The sequence below is a fragment of the Loxodonta africana genome, chromosome 13, assembly GCF_030014295.1.
Source record: "Loxodonta africana isolate mLoxAfr1 chromosome 13, mLoxAfr1.hap2, whole genome shotgun sequence".
Classification (NCBI taxonomy): domain Eukaryota; kingdom Metazoa; phylum Chordata; class Mammalia; order Proboscidea; family Elephantidae; genus Loxodonta; species Loxodonta africana.
In genome coordinates, this window is record NC_087354.1 from 53,758,220 (window position 1) to 53,775,300 (window position 17,081).

The 17,081-nt window shown below is 38.7% G+C and overlaps 1 protein-coding gene across 3 annotated transcripts in view; it reads left to right on the plus strand.

Moving 5' to 3' along the window:
- The window catches only part of VPS13C (vacuolar protein sorting 13 homolog C), a 187,196-nt gene that overhangs the window by 64,505 nt on the left and 105,610 nt on the right, over positions 1-17,081 (plus strand). For all 3 annotated transcript variants that reach the window (XR_010317431.1, XM_064267464.1, XM_064267465.1), the window contains exons 17-21: positions 6,567-6,709; positions 12,601-12,793; positions 13,892-14,006; positions 14,739-14,875; positions 16,583-16,706. Coding sequence is in view for 2 of the 3 variants with exons in the window: in XM_064267464.1 (XP_064123534.1) it covers positions 6,567-6,709; positions 12,601-12,793; positions 13,892-14,006; positions 14,739-14,875; positions 16,583-16,706 (712 nt within the window). In the remaining variant the exon portion in view is untranslated. The remainder of the gene's footprint in view (positions 1-6,566; positions 6,710-12,600; positions 12,794-13,891; positions 14,007-14,738; positions 14,876-16,582; positions 16,707-17,081) is intronic.

Here is a 17,081-nt window from a genome sequence, read left to right on the forward strand (position 1 = left end):
AAATTGAAGTCGCCAAGGATTTCATTCTTCTTGGTTCGACAATCAGTGCTTATGGAAGCAGTAGTCCAGAAATCAAACAATGTATTGCATTGGGTAAATCTGCTGCAAAAGATCTCTTTAAAGTGCTAAAAAGCAAAGATATCAGTTTGATCACTAAGGAGAGCCTGACTTCAAGCCTTGGTATTTTCAGTTGCCTCATATGGATGTGAAAGCTGAACAATGAAATAGGGAGACTGAGGAATAATTGACGTATTTGAATTGTGGTGTCGGCAAAGAATTTTGAATATACCATGGACTGCCAGAAGAATGAACAAATCTGTCTTGGAGGAAGTACAGCCAAAATGTTCCTTAGAAGCATGGATGATGAGACTTCTCTTGCTTACTTTGGACATATTATCAGGAGAGACCAATACCTGGAGAAGGACATCATGCTTGGTTAAGTGGCAGGTCAGAGAAAAAGAGGAAGACCCTCAATGAGATAGACTGTTAACAGTGGCTGCAACAACGGGCTCAAATATAGTAATGATTGTGAGGATGGTATAGGACCAGGCAATGTATTTTTATGTTATACCTAAGGTCATTATGAGTTGGATAGCCCCCATCAACAACGTGTGCAAATATAAACAAATAAATGTATGTACATATAGGGTCGCTATGATTCGGAATCGACTTGATGGCACTGGGTTGGGTGGGTGCATACGTATATGTGTATGCACGCATGTATATGTATCTCAGATGATTTTTCTCAGTCTGGTTTTTAAATTTATTTTCTTAATAGTGTTTTTTTTAAATGAGAAAAAATTTTAAGTTTTAATGAATTCTATCAGTGTTTTGTATTGTGCTTATGTAACCTGTTCAAGAAATTTCTATGTCAAAATCACAGAGATATTCTCTTGTTTCTTGTTTTTATTTCTAGAAGTTTTATGGTTTTGGGTTTTATATTTAGGCCTAGTATTTATACTGAAGAAGTAGACTGCTGGGTCCCTCTTCCCAGTCTGTCTTAGTCTGGAAGCTCAGCTGAAACTTGTTCTCCGTGGGTGACCCTGCTGTTACCTTAATACTAGTGGCATAGCTTCCAGCATCACAGCAACATACAAGTCCCCACAGTACAACAAACTGACAGACACGTGGGGGACAGACTAGGAAGATGGACCCGGCAGTCTACTTCTGAAAAGCATTAGCCAGTGAAAACCTTATGAATAGCAGCGGAACATTGTCTGATATAGTGCTGGAAGATGAGGCCCCCAGGTTGGAAGACACTCAGAAGATGACTGGGGAAGAGCTGCCTCCTTAAAGTAGAGTCGACCATAATGACGTGGATGGAGTAAAGCTTTTGGGACCTTCATTTGCTGATGTGGCACAACTCAAAATGAGAAGAAACAGCTGTAAACATCCATTAATAATTGGAACCTGGAATGTATGAAGTATGAACCTAGGAAAATTGGAAATCGTGAAAAATGAAATGGAACACATAAACATCAACATCCTAGGCATTAGTGAACTGAAATGGATTGGAACGGGCCATTTTGAAATGGACAATCATACAGTCTACTATGCTGGGAATGACAACTCGAAGAGGAATGGTGTTGGATTCATCGTGAAAAAGAACGCTTTAAGGTCTATCCTGAAGTACAACGCTCTCAGTGATAGGATAATATCCATACACCTATAAGGAAGACCAGTTAACACGACTATTATTCAAATTTACGCACCAACCACTAGGGCCGAAGATGAAGAAAAAGAAGATTTTTATCAGCTGCTGCAGTCTGAAATTGATCGAACATGCAATCAAGATGCATTGATAATTACTGGTGATTGGAATGCGAAAGTTGGAAACAAAGAAGAAGGATCAGTAGTTGGAAAATATGGCCTTGGTGATAGAAACAATGCCGGAGATTGAATGATAGAATTTTGCAAGACCGACGACTTCTTCATTGCAAATACCTTCTTTCACCAACATAGACAACAACTGTACACTTGGACCTCACCAGATGGAACACACAGAAATCAAATTGACCACCTCTGTGGAAAGAGAGGATTGAAAAGCTCAATATCATCAGTCAGGACAAGGCCAGGGGCCGACTGTGGAACACACCCTCAATTGCTTATATGCAAGTTCAAGCTGAAACTGAAAAAAATGAGAGCAAGTCCACGAGTGCCAAAATAGGACCTTGGGTATATCCCGCCTGAATTTAGAGACCATCTGAAGAATAGATTTGATGCATTGAACACTAGTGGCTGAAGACCAGATGAGTTGTGGAGTGACATCAGGCACATCATCCATGAAGAAAGCAAGAGGTCATTGAAAAGACAGGAAAGAAAGAAAAGACCAAGATGGATGTCAGAGGAGACTCTGAAACTTGCTCTCGAACGTCGAGCAGCTAAAGCAAAAGGAAGAATTCATGAAGTGAAAGAACTGAACAGAATATTTCAAAGGGCATCTCTAGAAGACAAAGTAGAGTATTATAATGACATGTGCAAAGAACTGGAGATGGAAAACCAAAAGGGAAGAACATGCTTGGTGTTTCTCAGAAAACCAAAAGGGAAGAACACGCTCGGTGTTTCTCAAGCTGAAAGAACTGAAGAAAAAATTCAAGCCTCGAGTTGCAATAGTGAAGGATTCCATGGGGAAAATATTAAATGATGCAGGAAGCATCAAAAGAAGATGGAAGGAATACACAGAGTCATTATACCAAAAAGAGTTAGTCGATGTTCAGGCTTTTCAAGAGGTGGCATATGATCAGGAACCGATGGTACTGAAGGAAGAAGTCCATGCTGCTCTGAAGGCATTGGCGAAAAACAAGGCTTCAGGAATTGATGGAATATCAATTGAGATGTTTCAACAAACAGATGCACTGCCGGAGGTGCTCACTCATCTATGCCAAGAAATTTGGAAGACAGCTTCCTGGCCAACCGACTGGAAGAGATCCATATTTATGCCTATTCCCAAAAAAGGTGATCCAACCAAATGTGGAAATTATAGAACAATATCGTTAATATCACACGCAAGCAAAATTTTGCTGAAGATCATTCAAAAACGGCTGCAGTAGTATATCGACAGGGAACTGCCAGAAATTCAGGCTGGTTTCAGAAGAGGATGTGGAACCAGGAGCATCATTGGTGAAGTCAGATGGATCCTGGCTGAAAGCAGAGAATACCGGAAGGATGTTTACCTGTGTTTTATAGACTATGCAAAGGCATTCGACAGTGTGGATCATAACAAACTATGGATAACATTTTGAAGAATGGGAATTCCAGAACACTTAATTGTACTCATGAGGAACCTTTACATGAATCAAGAGGCAGTTGTTCGGACAGAACAAGGGGATAGTGATTGGTTTAAAGTCAGGAAGGGTGTGCGTCAGGGTTGTATCTTTTCACCATACCTATTCAGTCTGTATGCTTTGCAAATAATCTGAGAAGCTGGACTATATGAAGAAGAAAGGGGCATCAGCATTGGAGGAAGACTCATTAACAACCTGCATTATGCAGATGCCACAGCCTTACTTTCTGAAAGTGAAGAGGACTTGAAGCACTTACTAATGAAGATCCAAGACCACAGCCTTCAGTATGGATTGCACCTCAACATAAAGAAAACAAAAATCCTCACAACTGGACCAATGAGCAACATCATGATAAACGGAGAAAAGATTGAAGTTGTCAAGGATTTCATTTTACTTGGATCCACAATCAACAGCCATGGAAGCAGCAGTCAAGAAATCAAAAGACTCATTGCATTGGGCAAATCTGCTGCAAAGGACCTCTTCAAAGTGTTGAGCAAAGATGTCATCCTGAAGACTAAGGTACACATGACCCAAGCCAGGGTATTCTCAATCGCATCATATGCATGTGAAAGCTGGACAATGGATAAGAAAGACCGAAGAAGAATTGATATCTTTGAATTGTGTGTGAAGAATTGACGTCTTTGAATTGTGGTTTCCTCAAAGAGTATTGAATATAGCACGGACTGCCAAAAGAAGGAACTAATCTACCTTAGAAGAAGTACAGCCAGAATGCTCTTTAGAGGCAAGGATGGCGAGACTGCATCTTACATACTTTGGGCATGTTGTCAGGAGGGATCAGTCCCTGGAGAAGGACATCATGCTTGGCAGAGTACAGGGTCAGCGGAAAAGAGGAAGACCCTCAGCGAGGTAGATTGACGCAGTGGCTGCAACAATGAGCTCAAACATGATTGTTAAGGATGGCTCAGGACTGGGCAGTGTTTCGTTCTGTTGTGTATAGGGTCGCTATGAGTCGGAAGTGACTCAAAGGGACCTAACAACAACAACATTTATACTGAATTAATTTTGTGTGTGTGAAGTGACATAGGGATCATGTTTATAGTCGACTCCACGGCAGTGTTTTTATGCACTTGTTTGAGCACCATGTGTTAAGAGACTTTGTTTTTTTTTTTCCCTATTTAATTGACTTGGCCTGTCGGTTAAAAGCAGACTCATTCTATATGTGGGTGTATTTCTAGGTTTTCTGTCTGTTCCATTGAATTGCTTTTCTGTCCTTACTGTAATGCCCCCAGCTTGATGATGATAGCTTTATAAAAGTTTTGAAGTCAAGGTTTGAACTTCATTTTTAAAGAGTGTCTTAGCTATTTTAGATGCTTTGCTTTTTTATAAATTTAGAATCATTATTTAAAAAATGATGTGTTGGAATTTTGGTATTGATCACATTGAATTTATAAATTATTTTTAGGGGAGTGGTGATATTAACAACATTGGGTGTTCCATTCACTTAACTTGTTTCTGTCTCTCTGACCAGCCATCATGAATTTCCTTCTGCCTGAAGCAAGCATGCCCTTTATTATTTTCACTGATGCTTGTTTGCTGATGGTAAATTCTCTTAATTCTTGCTTTTCTAACAATGTGTTAATGTTGTCTTCTTTCTTGAAAGACTTTTTTTTGGTATACAGAATTCTAGGTTGTTGATTATTTTTGCTCACATGTTTGAAGATAATCCATTGTTGTTCGCCTACAGTATTTCTTCTTTGTGTCAGTTGTCTTACTGTATTACTTTGAAGGTAATTTATACCCTATTCTTTGACTGTTTTTAAGATGTTCTATTTATTTTAGGTTTTCAGTAATTACACTGTGATGAGCTAAGGTGTGGATTTGTTTTTGTTTTTACTGTTTGGACTTCCTTGAGTATCTTGAGGGCTCATCAATTTGGGAAAAATTATCAATAGTCATTATTACTTTAAATTTTGTTTCTGCCTCATCCTCTTCCCTTTGTTTTTTTTGGGGGGGACTTCTAATGAGTATAATTGAACTTTTTCACCATATTTCCTGTGTCTGTCATTCTCTGTACTGTATTTTCCAAGTCCTTTGTCTATTCAGCCTTCATTTTGGATATTTTCCTCTGACCTGTATTTCAGTTCTTAATTTTTCCTCTTTCTGTTTTGCTGCTAAATCTTAATTTGATTTTTGTATTTTTCAGTTCTAGAATTTCCATTTGTCTCTTTTTTATTTTTTCCAATATGCTCAATTTTGTCTTTTATCTACTTGAACCTTGTAAGCATAATATTTTTTAAAATCTGTGTCTAATAACTTGATGCCCGGAGCCCGTGTAATTTGTTTCTGTTTCCTGTTTTTTTTTGCTGGTTTTTGTTCTAACTTGTCTTGAATCCTTGTGAGCCTGACTGGCATGTATATCTGCATGTGCATGTATACTTACAGGCTGGACATGGTTTTTATAAATATGGGATTTTTTATTTTAGAAATATGGGAAATAGTATCTCCCCTTCGATGAGGTGGCTATTTTACTTTAGAGAGAAATTTTATTTGCTTTTTTGGGTTGTTTGTGGCACTAGTACTTGGGATCAGCTCAATCATATTTTAAGGATTGAGATGATTTGAAGTCATGGTACATTGTGTGGTAGTCTGCCAATTTCCAGTGCACCTTTACTCTTAGGATGTAGTCCTTTGGGATCCCATTGAAAAGTGAGGGAGTTTTTTCAGTGCCGTTACCCTTTGATGGGTCCTGTTCCCAAGTTTCTGTTCTACTAGCCTAGTTTCGTAGCCTCTAGGCTGCCCCCTCTTAAATTTTCAAATGCCTCTAGGGGAAACACATTTTAAAATTCAAGGATCATCTCCCTGGTCCTGTGCCCTACCTCCAATCTTGACCCAGCAGTTTTGGGGTCGTGATTTTTCTTTTCAGTATCTTGTTAACTTCCCAAAGCTATCAAACAGATATTTTTTATATTGCTCAAGTTTCTTCTCTTCAGCCAGAGAATTGGTCTGAATTACTTAGTTTACTTTAGTGAAAGCTGAATTTAATCTTTATGCTACAAAACCGTTTTGTCATTGTGTCATTGTAATTGACTTTATAGCAAAGAGAAATGAATTTTGAATCTTTTGTAAATGTCATATTTGTGCCTGCAATTTTGTATTAAATTTTCTAATGATCTTTATTTACATTGAGTACATCAAAGTCGGAACCTACCATGTTCTTTGTTAGACCACTTTATAATTCAACTAGTTTGTAAGAAGAAATTATTATCTAAGAAAGTAGTAATTATTTAAACTCTAACAATTTTTTCCTTTCTTTCTGTTTAGTATGTTGCCTGTATAATGACACTAAAGTTAGTTAGCACCTCTATAACAATCAGAGAAAAAGAAGATATTCCAGAAATACTAAAAATTCAGGTCATTGGCCTTGGAACGCGGGTATCTCAGCGACCAGGGGCACAAGCACTTAAGTAAGTATTTAAAAAACTTACCATTTTAATTTTTATCTCTAGTCATGATTTTAGGCCAAAAAAATAGAGTGTTAACCAAAAAACGTGTTGCCGTCGAATTAACTCTGACTCATAGTGACCCTATAGGACAGAGTAGAACTGGCCCATAGGGTTTCCAGGGAGCATTGGTGAATTTGAACTGCTGACGTTTTGGTTAGCAGCCGAGCTCTTAACCAGTGCACCACCAGGTCTTCACATAGACTGTTACCTACTTTAAAAAAAAACCTGATCGTACTACATGGGTGAACCTTGAAAACGTTATACAGAACGAAGTAAGTCAGACACAAAAGGACAAATATTGTATGACCCCACTTATATGAAATACCAAGAACAGACAAATGCGTAGACCTAAAAGTTTATTAATGATTACCAGGGGCTGGAGGGAGGGGAGAGGTATAGCTGACAGAGACCTGAGCTCCTGTTTGGGGCGATTAAAAATGTTGGAAATGGATAGTGGTGATAGTTGCACAACACAGTGACTGGAATTAATGTTGCTGAATTGTAAACATAAAAAATGATTAGAATGGCAAATGCTTTGTTATATGTATTTTACCACAATGAAATTAAAAAACGAAAAATGCCTGATTAGTATTGGTTTTTCTATAGTTTCTTTTTCCCTTTGTATGCCAAGATAGTCTGTTTTTATTTGCCTTTTTTTTTTTTGTTATGAAACTATAAGAGGAGCTCATTATTAATTCTATCCTCCCTTCATTCCTTCACAGATATTTATTGGGTGCTGTGTAATTTATGGGCATCATACTATGAAATCTCTACATGCATACCTTAAGGTTCTGCTTTCAAGACGTCTATACTGTGCTTGATAAGAGTAGATATACAAAATGTTAGTTCAAGAACCGTACAGTCATCCCTTGGTATTCACGGGGGATTGGTTCCAGGACCCCTGTGGATACCAAAATCCAGGGATGCTTAAGTCCCTTGTATAAAATGGCATCATTGTATTTGCATATAACCTACACACCTACTCCCGTATACTTTATCTTTTTTTTTGTTGGGAGTTTTTTGATTACCGTTTCAATCTCTTTTTTTGTTATGGGTCTATTTAGTTGTTCTACTTCTGAATGTGTTAGTTTAGGTAGGTAGTGTTTTTCCAGGAATTCATCCATTTCTTCTAGGTTTTCAAATTTGTTGGAGTACAATTTTTCATAATAATCTGAAATGATTCTTTTAATTTCATTTGGTTCTGTTGTGATGTGGTCCTTCTCGTTTCTTATTCGGGTTATTTGTTTCCTTTCCTGTATTTCTTTAGTCAGTCTAGCCAATGGTTTATCAATTTTGTTAATTTTTTCAAAGAACCAGCTTTTGGCTTTGTTAATTCTTTCAATTGTTTTTCTGTTCTCTAATTCATTTAGTTCAGCTCTAATTTTTATTATTTGTTTTCTTCTGGAGCCTGATGGATTCTTTTGTTGCTCAGTTTCTATTTGTTCAAGTTGTCGGGACAGTTCCTGATTTTGGCTCTTTCTTCTTTTTGTATGTGTGCATTTATTGATATAAATTGGCCTCTGAGCACTGCTTTTGCTGTGTCCCAGAGGTTTTGATAGGAAGTATTTTCATTCTCGTTGCTTTCTATGAATTTCCTTATTCCCTCCTTGATGTCTTCTATAACCCAGTCTTTTTTCAGGAGGGTATTGTTCATTTTCCAAGTATTTGATTTCTTTTCCCTAGTTTTTCTGTTATTGATCTCTAGTTTTATTGCCTTGTGGTCGGAGAAGATGCTTTGTAATATTTCGATGTTTTGGACTCTGCAGAGGTTTGTTTTATGACCTAATATGTGGTCTATTCTAGAGAATGTTCCATGTGCGCTAGAAAAAAAAGTATATTTTGCAGCAGTTGGGTGGAGAGTTCTGTATAAGTCAATGAGTTCAAGTTGGTTGATTGTTGTGATTAGATCTTCCGTGTCTCTGTTGAGCTTCTTACTGGATGTCCTGTCCTTCTCTGAAAGTGGTGTGTTGAAGTCTCCTACTATAATTGTGGAGGTATCTATCTCACTTTTCAATTCTGTTAAAATTTGATTTATGTATCTTGCAGCCCTGTCATTGGGTGCATATATATTTAATATGGTTATGTCTTCCTGATCAATTGTCCCTTTTATCATTATATAGTGTCCCTCTTTATCCTTTGTGGCGGATTTAAGTCTAAAGTCTATTTTGTCAGAAATTAATATTGCTACTCCTCTTCTTTTTTGCTTAGTGTTTGCTTGATATATTTCTTTCCATCCTTTGAGTTTTAGTTTGTTTGTGTCTCTAAGTCTAAGGTGTGTCTCTTGTAGGCAGCATATAGATGGATCATGTTTCTTTATCCAGTCCGTGACTCTCTGTCTCTTTATTGGTGCATTTAGTCCATTTACATTCAGGGTAATTATAGATAAATAAGTGTTTAGTGTTGTCATTTTGATGCCTTTTTATGTGTGTTGTTGACAATTTCATTTTTCCCCATACTTTTTTGTGCTGAGGCGTTTTTCTTAGTAAATTGTGAGATCCTCATTTTCATAGTGTTTGACTTTATGTTAGTTGAGTCGTTACGTTTTTCTTGGCTTTTATCTTCAGTTATAGAGTTGTTATACCTTTTTGTGGTTACCTTATTATTTACCCCTATTTTTCTAAGTAAAAACCTAACTTGTATTGTTCTATATCACCTTGTATCACTCTCCATATGGCAGTTCAATGCCTCCTGTATTTAGACCCTCTTTTTGATTATTGTGATCTTTTACCTATTGACTTCCATGATTCCCTGTTATGTGTATATTTTTTTTTTAATTAATCTTAATTTGTTTGTTTTTGTGATTTCCCTATTTGAGTTGATATCAGGACGTTCTGTTTTGTGACCTTGTGTTGTGCTGATATCTGATATTATTGGTTCTCTGACCAAACAATATCCTTTAGTATTTCTTGTAGCTTTGGTTTGGTTTTTGCAAATTCTCTAAACTTGTGTTTGTCTGTAAATATCTTAATTTCGCCTGCATATTTCAGAGAGAGTTTTGCTGGATATATGATCTTTGGCTGGCAGTTTTCCTCCTTCAGGGTTCTGTATATGTCGTCCCATTCCCTTCTTGCCTGCATGGTTTCTGCTGAGTAGTCTGAACTTATTCTTATTGATTCTCCCTTGAAGGAAACCTTTCTTTTCTCCCTGGCTGCTTTTAAAATTTTCTGTTTATCTTTGGTTTTGGTGAGTTTGATGACAATATGTCTTGGAGTTTTTCTTTTTGGATCAATCTTAAATGGGGTTCGATGAACATCTTGGATAGATATCCTTTCGTCTTTCATGATGTCAGGGAAGTTTTGTGTCAGGAGTTCTTCAACTATTTTCTCTGTGTTTTCTGTCCCCCCTCCCTGTTCTGGGACTCCAATCACCCGCAGGTTATCCTTCTTGATAGAGTCCCACATAATTCTTAGGGTTTCTTCATTTTTTTTAATTCCTTTATCTGATTTTTTTTCAGCTATGTTGGTGTTGATTCCCTGGTCCTCCAGATGTCCCAGTCTGCATTCTAATTGCTTGAGTCTGCTCCTCTGACTTCCTATTGCGTTGTCTAATTCTGTAATTTTATTGTTAATCTTTTGGATTTCTACATGTTGTCTCTCTATGGATTCTTGCAACTGATTAATTTTTCCACTATGTTCTTGAATAATCTCTTTGAGTTCTTCAACAGTTTTATCAGTGTGTTCCTTGGCTTTTTCTGCAGTTATCCTAATTTCATTTGTGATATCTTTAAGCATTCTGTAAATTAGTTTTTTATATTCTGTGTCTGATAATTCCAGGATTGTGTCTTCATTTGGGAAAGATTTTGATTCTTTTGTTTGGGGGGTTGTAGAAGCTGTCATGGTCTGCTTCTTTAAGTGGTTTGATATGGATTGTTGTCTCCGAGCCATCACTGGGAAACTAGTTTTTCCAGAAAATCAGCTAAAAAAAAAATGCAGTCAGACCCCTATCAGAGTTCTCCTTCTGGCTCAGGCTATTCAGATGTTAATGAAGCCGCCTGGGGAGGGTGGGGGAGGGAACAGAGAGATAGGAGAGTAGCACCTCAAAATATAGCCAGAGTTGCTTGTCTTGCTTGGAATGACTATTATTTCTAAGATTTGCGCGGGCGCGTCGCCTATGTGTGCTGGTGTGTGGAGATTGCCTCTGGGGGGTCTGGCCCGCTGGAGTCACGGTCAGATCCTCCGCTTCCAGCCCCACGCCCAGCGTCAAGGCTCCCCTACTGGGACGGTGCACTCTCGACTCCAAAATCAGTCGCTGCCTCCCAGGGACTTCTCGTCCCTCCAGCCGCGTGGCCGTGCCGCCCCAACGAACCAGGTGTGCCCCCTCCCGGGGTTAGTTCAGATGGGTGGAGCAGCTCCCCATGCTTGTGCCGTGACCGAGTGTCCCGGCTGGGACGCTGTTCTCCCCGCTCCAATACCAGTCGTTGCCTCCCGGGGATTTCTCCTATCGGCTGCGTCCCACGCCGCCCACGCGACCCGACTGGGCCCCTTCCCGGGGTTAGTTCAGGGGGGTGGAGCAGCTCTCCGTGTTTATGCCGTACCTGCGTCCAGTCCAAATCCCGGCGAGATGGTTCCCCGGCTGGGACGCTGCTCTCCCCGTTCCAAGACCTGTCACTGCCTCCCGGGGACTTCTCCTACCGGCTGCGTCCCACGCCGCCTGCGGAACCGGCTGGTCTCCCTCCCGGGGTTAGTTCAGGGGGGTGGAGCAGCTCTCTGTGCTTGTGCCGTACCTGACTGGTACACTGGCTCCAGGCTCTGGAAACAATCGCTGCTTCCCTGTATTAGTTCGTTCTCCGTCTCTAAATCTGTGTTTGTTGTTCAGGGTTCGTAGATTGTTACGTATGTGATCGATTCACTTGTTTTTCCGTGTCTTTATTGTAAGAGGGATCCAAGGTAGCGTCTGCCTAGTCCGCCATCTTGGCTCCGCCTTCAACTCCCATATACTTTAAACCATCTCTAGATTACTTATAATACCTAATATAGCGTAAGTGCTGTGGAAATAGTTGTCATACTGTATTGTTTAGGGAATAATAACAAGAAAAAAAGTGTGCACACAACACGAGTAGTGAATCAATGAGATGTGAGGCGAGCAGTGCTCAAAAACGATCCGCGATTGATTGGATCCGTGGATGTGGAACTCATGGATACAGAGGGCTGACTGTGTAACATTTTAGAAGGAACCCTCGTGGTGCAGTGGCTGCTAACCAAAAGGTTGGCAGTTTGAACCCACCTAGTTGCTCTGCAGGAGAAAGATCTGGCGATTTGCTCCCGTAAAGATTACAGCTTAGAAAACCCTATAGGGCAGTTCTGCTCTGTCCCCACATGTGATTGCAATGAGTGGAAATTTACTTGATGGCTCCTAAGAACAACAACATCAACATATATTAGCTCATAAATGAGAAGTGCTGTAAAATTAAATGCCTGATATTTAATGCTGCACAAGCGCAGCTGTGGGAGACAGTAATTTGGGCTAAGAGAATTGAGGTTTAGGCTAGCTATCGAAGAGTGGAAAGGACTAGGAAAAGCCAGGATGTGGTAGCGAGGTGTCAGTCAGGGTGCATGGAAATAGGGAGATGAGTCCCATGAGTAAAGTATAGCTTGTGTTCACGTAACAGTGATCAGAATGTCTGCAGTGTTCTCAAGTTGGCAAAAGTGGGCGTTTTATGTAGACGAGTTAGTAAAATAAAACAGAAACACTTATGAGAATAATGGAATCCAAAGTTAAGGAATTTGGACTTCAGCCTTGGGTAATGGGCATGGTTCTGGCTCTCAAAGTTTTTAAAGGAAAAATTATATTTTAACTCATTACATTTCAAAGGATCTTATTTATATTACTGTTTTTTCCTCATGGTACTGTAGAGTAGAAGCAAAATTAGAACACTGGTATATAACAGGCCTGAGACAGCAAGATATTATACCATCACTTGTGGCTTCTATTGGTGATACTGCATCATCCTTGCTTAAAATTGAGTTTGAAACCAACCCAGAGAACAGTCCCGCTGACCAGACTCTGGCTGTTCAGTCTCAGCCTGTGGAGGTCATCTATGATGCTGTAAGTATGAGGAGAAAGTAGCTATTTGTTAAAGCCATCTTATACTTCTGGCATATGTTTTTTTATTTTTCCTCTTTCATATTTAACATTTATTTACTTAACAGCTAGTTTACAACAGGTTCTTCTTGTTTCAAAAACAGTACATGTTTAGCAGTTAATTTTGATTTTTCATATGCCATAGATTTTTTCTACCATAGAGTTTATTTATCTATGCTTGTTTTAAGTTGAAAACCAAACAAAAACTTAATGTACTCTTTAAAAAAACCCAGTTTTTATTGTCCTCACTACTCCCAAGTAGTCATAAAGACTTCCTATTCCAGGTCCTTTTTGTGTCTTCTTGCTTTCTTGTCAGTGTTTGGAACCAATTAAAAGAACTTTAGGAGTAATGAAAAGAATTTTAAATTCTCTTCTTGTGAAAAGAAAACCTTGTCATTTAGATGTTATTGAACAGGGGGGCTCAGGTTGTATATCTCTGGCTTAAACTTCAGGCTGTCGTAACTCTCATCTCAAGCCAGCCAGCCAGAGGACATGGTTCACGTCTCATTGTGTCACTGCTAGATTGGCCCTACTCTGTTCCTGAGGTCCCTGACTTATTTTTATTTTACAGTTTAGAGATGGGTTTGGGGTATGTATGGGAGGCAATGTATAAAGACTCCAGAACTAATTGCGTTCTCTGATGTTTTTAAGTTCAAGTCTTGGAGATAGGTGCGGTGCTAAACAGCTTCCTCCTATTCCCTCTCTAAAGGTCAAGGTGCAGGAAATTCAGTCACAGTGCAGAGAAGTAGACTTTCCGCTTCTCACTAACTGGAAGCAAAAGCTCAAAGTAATGTCCATTGCTACAACAGCATGACACTGTAGAACATACTTCAGGTCACCCCAGTGATATGGACACCTTTGTGCCTCTTCAGTAAGCCTACTTGGGCCATTCCTTTTTCCAGGTTTTCTTTCACTCTAAAGGAGGATGAACTAGGGGAGAATATTTTTGGAGGTCCCTCCTCAGGTCAAAGCCACAGTTGTTTAGCATTGAGTAAAACTTTAAAAGGTATAATATAGAAAGTACTGTGTATATCTCGGTTATGTTAAAAAATTCCTTTACAGAAAACCATTAATGCAGTGGTTGAATTCTTTCAATCAAGCAAGAGATTAGACCTTGAGCAAATAACATCGGCTACCTTGATGAAGCTGGAAGAAATTAAAGAGAGAACAGCTACAGGTAAAGAATTAGAATGTCTGCATAAGCCTCAACCAGACTCCCAAAATTTTGTCTGTTCTGGGTCAGAATTAAGTCAACAGCAGTGGGCTTGGTTTTTGGGTTTATTTTAAAATGTAGACATTGTATTTAAGATCTTGTGAGTTGCTTTTGTGTATTTATTTTAAACTTAGGCTCTATTATACAGTGGTGTTGCATTGGGTGCACATGGCTTCCTCAAAGTCAAATATACTCGCTAGGCTGAGAGAAGAAGAGAATAAAATGGGGCAGAGATGATTCTGCCTTCGTTCCACTCAGTGAACCTGTGCCTCAGAGTGAATTTGAGATGGAAAACATCACTCCATTTTAATTTTTGAGAAACTGTTCACCGTACAGGGTCTGAATCTAGTTTTAAAAATATATACTTCAGTATAACATGGCCCCTAAACTCAAGCCCACTACTTTATCTGGTTACTTAATCAAAGAAATAATGAATTCTTCCATCTCTGGGGAAAATACTTACTATGTTGGGTTTCCTGTACTGTGCGATATGATTGTTTCCCGTAAGAAGATTTTTAAGGATAATTTTGACCATACGCAATTCACCTTACATGCGGATTGAGAATCTAATATGAGAAGAACTGAAATTCCTCCATAATATTTTTCAAGTTATAGTTTTATTCTTCTTGTTAATAATATAATTACATATTTCAACTTGACCATGTAATCTTTCCCTATTTCTTTGCCTTCTTTTAGGGCTTACACATGTAATTGAAACTCGGAAAGTCCTTGATTTACGGATAAATCTGAAGCCTTCTTATCTAATAGTTCCACAGACAGGTTTCTACCATGAAAACTCAGATCTTCTCATTTTAGATTTTGGTACATTTCGGGTAGGTATACATGTCTACTATCTGCCCATCTTTGTTCAGCTTGATAGCTAGGTATATGATAGCTTGCTGTTTTTCCTTCAGAGTTTACTTAAACTAAACCTGGGCTTATTTCTTTTTAGCTTTTTGCCAAGCCTGACTTAGAATGAGTATGTTATATCTATTTTGTAGCTATTAAAAAAACTAAAAATGTTTCTGTGATGGTAAGTGATTTGACACCTAGAACTGGATTGCTTCAGTCTTTTCCTAATTGGAAAAAGCACTTCTCATTTTCATGGTTTCCAGAGTCTCATTATACAGTGTTATTGTTTATTTTGACAGTAGGAGAATATACACATATGAATATGTATTTATTAAACCACTGCCAGTGACTAAGCAGAGTAATAGAACCCCAAGATGTTGGGTGTTAAATCTCTTAGCAATCCAAGTCCCTGAAAAAAGGGGGCTATTTAAAAAAATACAGTCCTGAACTGATCCTTTCTTCCACTGGGACGGGGAAGAAAGGAAGTAGAGGTCAGAGCTGAATTCTAACGGCCGAATTACTCTAGTGCTTGCTGAAAGTGAAGAGGACTTGAAGCACATACTGATGAAGATCAAAGACTGCAGCCTTCGGTATGGATTACGCCTCAACATAAAGAAAACAAAATTCCTCACAACTGAACCAATAAGCAATATCGTGTTAAACAGAGAAAATATTGATGTTGTCAAGGATTTCATTTTACTGGAGTCCACAATCAATGCCTGTGGAAGCAGCAGTCAAGAAATCAAAAGACGCATTGCATTGGGCAAATCCGCTGCAAAAGACCTCTGTAAAGCATTCAAAAGTAAAGATGTCAGTTTGAGGAGCAAGGTATGCCTGACCTAAGTTGTGATATCTTCAGTTATCTCGTATGCATGGGAAAGGTGGACTATGAATAAGGAAGACCAAAGAAGAATTGATGGTTTTTGAATAATAGTATTGGTGAAAAATATTGAAAAATGTTGTGGACTCCCAGAAGAATGAACAACTCTGTCTTGGAAGGAGTGCAGCCAGCATGTTCCTTAGAAACAAGGATGGTGAAACATCATCTTATGTACTTTGGATGTGCTATCAGGAGGGACCAGTCCCTGGAGAAGGATATCATGCTTGGTACAGTGGAGGGTCAGTGAAAAAGAGGAAGACCCTCAATCAGATGAATTGACACGGTGGCTTCAGCAGTGGACTCAAACATGGTAATGACTGAGAATGGCCCAGGACCAGGCGGTGTTTCATTCTGTTGTACATAGAGTCATTACGAGTCAGAACCGGCTCGACAGCACAAAACAACAACAACAACAGTTATTCTAGCGATGTAGTGGGGAGAGGTCACAAAATTCTGCTATACCATGGTAAACCGTTTAGGATGAGTAGGGAAGCTAAGCCATAAGTGGTAATGACTTCTGCGAGCCCAGAAGAGGAAGAGGTACATGTCTAGACAGTTTATTCATGACAGAGTAAGTGATTTCCTAATAAATGAAAATGTGCTGAACGCCTGTAACTCAAATACAATAGAGATGTATGCTAAGATATTATACTCATAAAATATTTGCAAATAATAATCAGGAAATTAAGCAAAATGTGAATTCATTAAGGGCAGTGGTTTCATTTTAGTTAGACTTTAATGGAACACAAAATATGTTGATGAATGCATTTTGCTGTTTTGAAAATTTGAAATTTTTTTCTCTATGTAGCTCAACAGTAAAGATCAAGGTTTGCAGCAGACTGCCAGCTCATCTTTGGAAGAAATAATGGATAAGGCATATGACAGGTTTGATGTTGAAATAAAAAGTATGCAACTACTCTTTGCAAGAGCAGGTAAACTATTGCTTAATGTTTAGGATCTTGAAATTATGTAGAGTAGCTTTGGTAAATATACATGTATATGTGCATGTATGTCCATCCTAACCATAATTTTGTACACACATCCTGTTGGTCTTTAAGAAAACCAAACAGAAACCCATCATTGAAATCATTGCCTCAGCTAAAAATAAAGATAAAAATTTCTTTATTCATCTTAGAATACTTAGTTCCGGTTGAATCTAAGTTCAGTCATGGCCTGTCTTTAGTAATGTAGTTATAAAGACTGCCCAGAGTGGAAAATAGAATTTGCAGTTGGCTGAAGTTACTCCCCAGAGTCCATAGTCCAGTGCTTTTAGGGTGTCTCCATGTTGTTCTCTCTTGCTGTCTTTA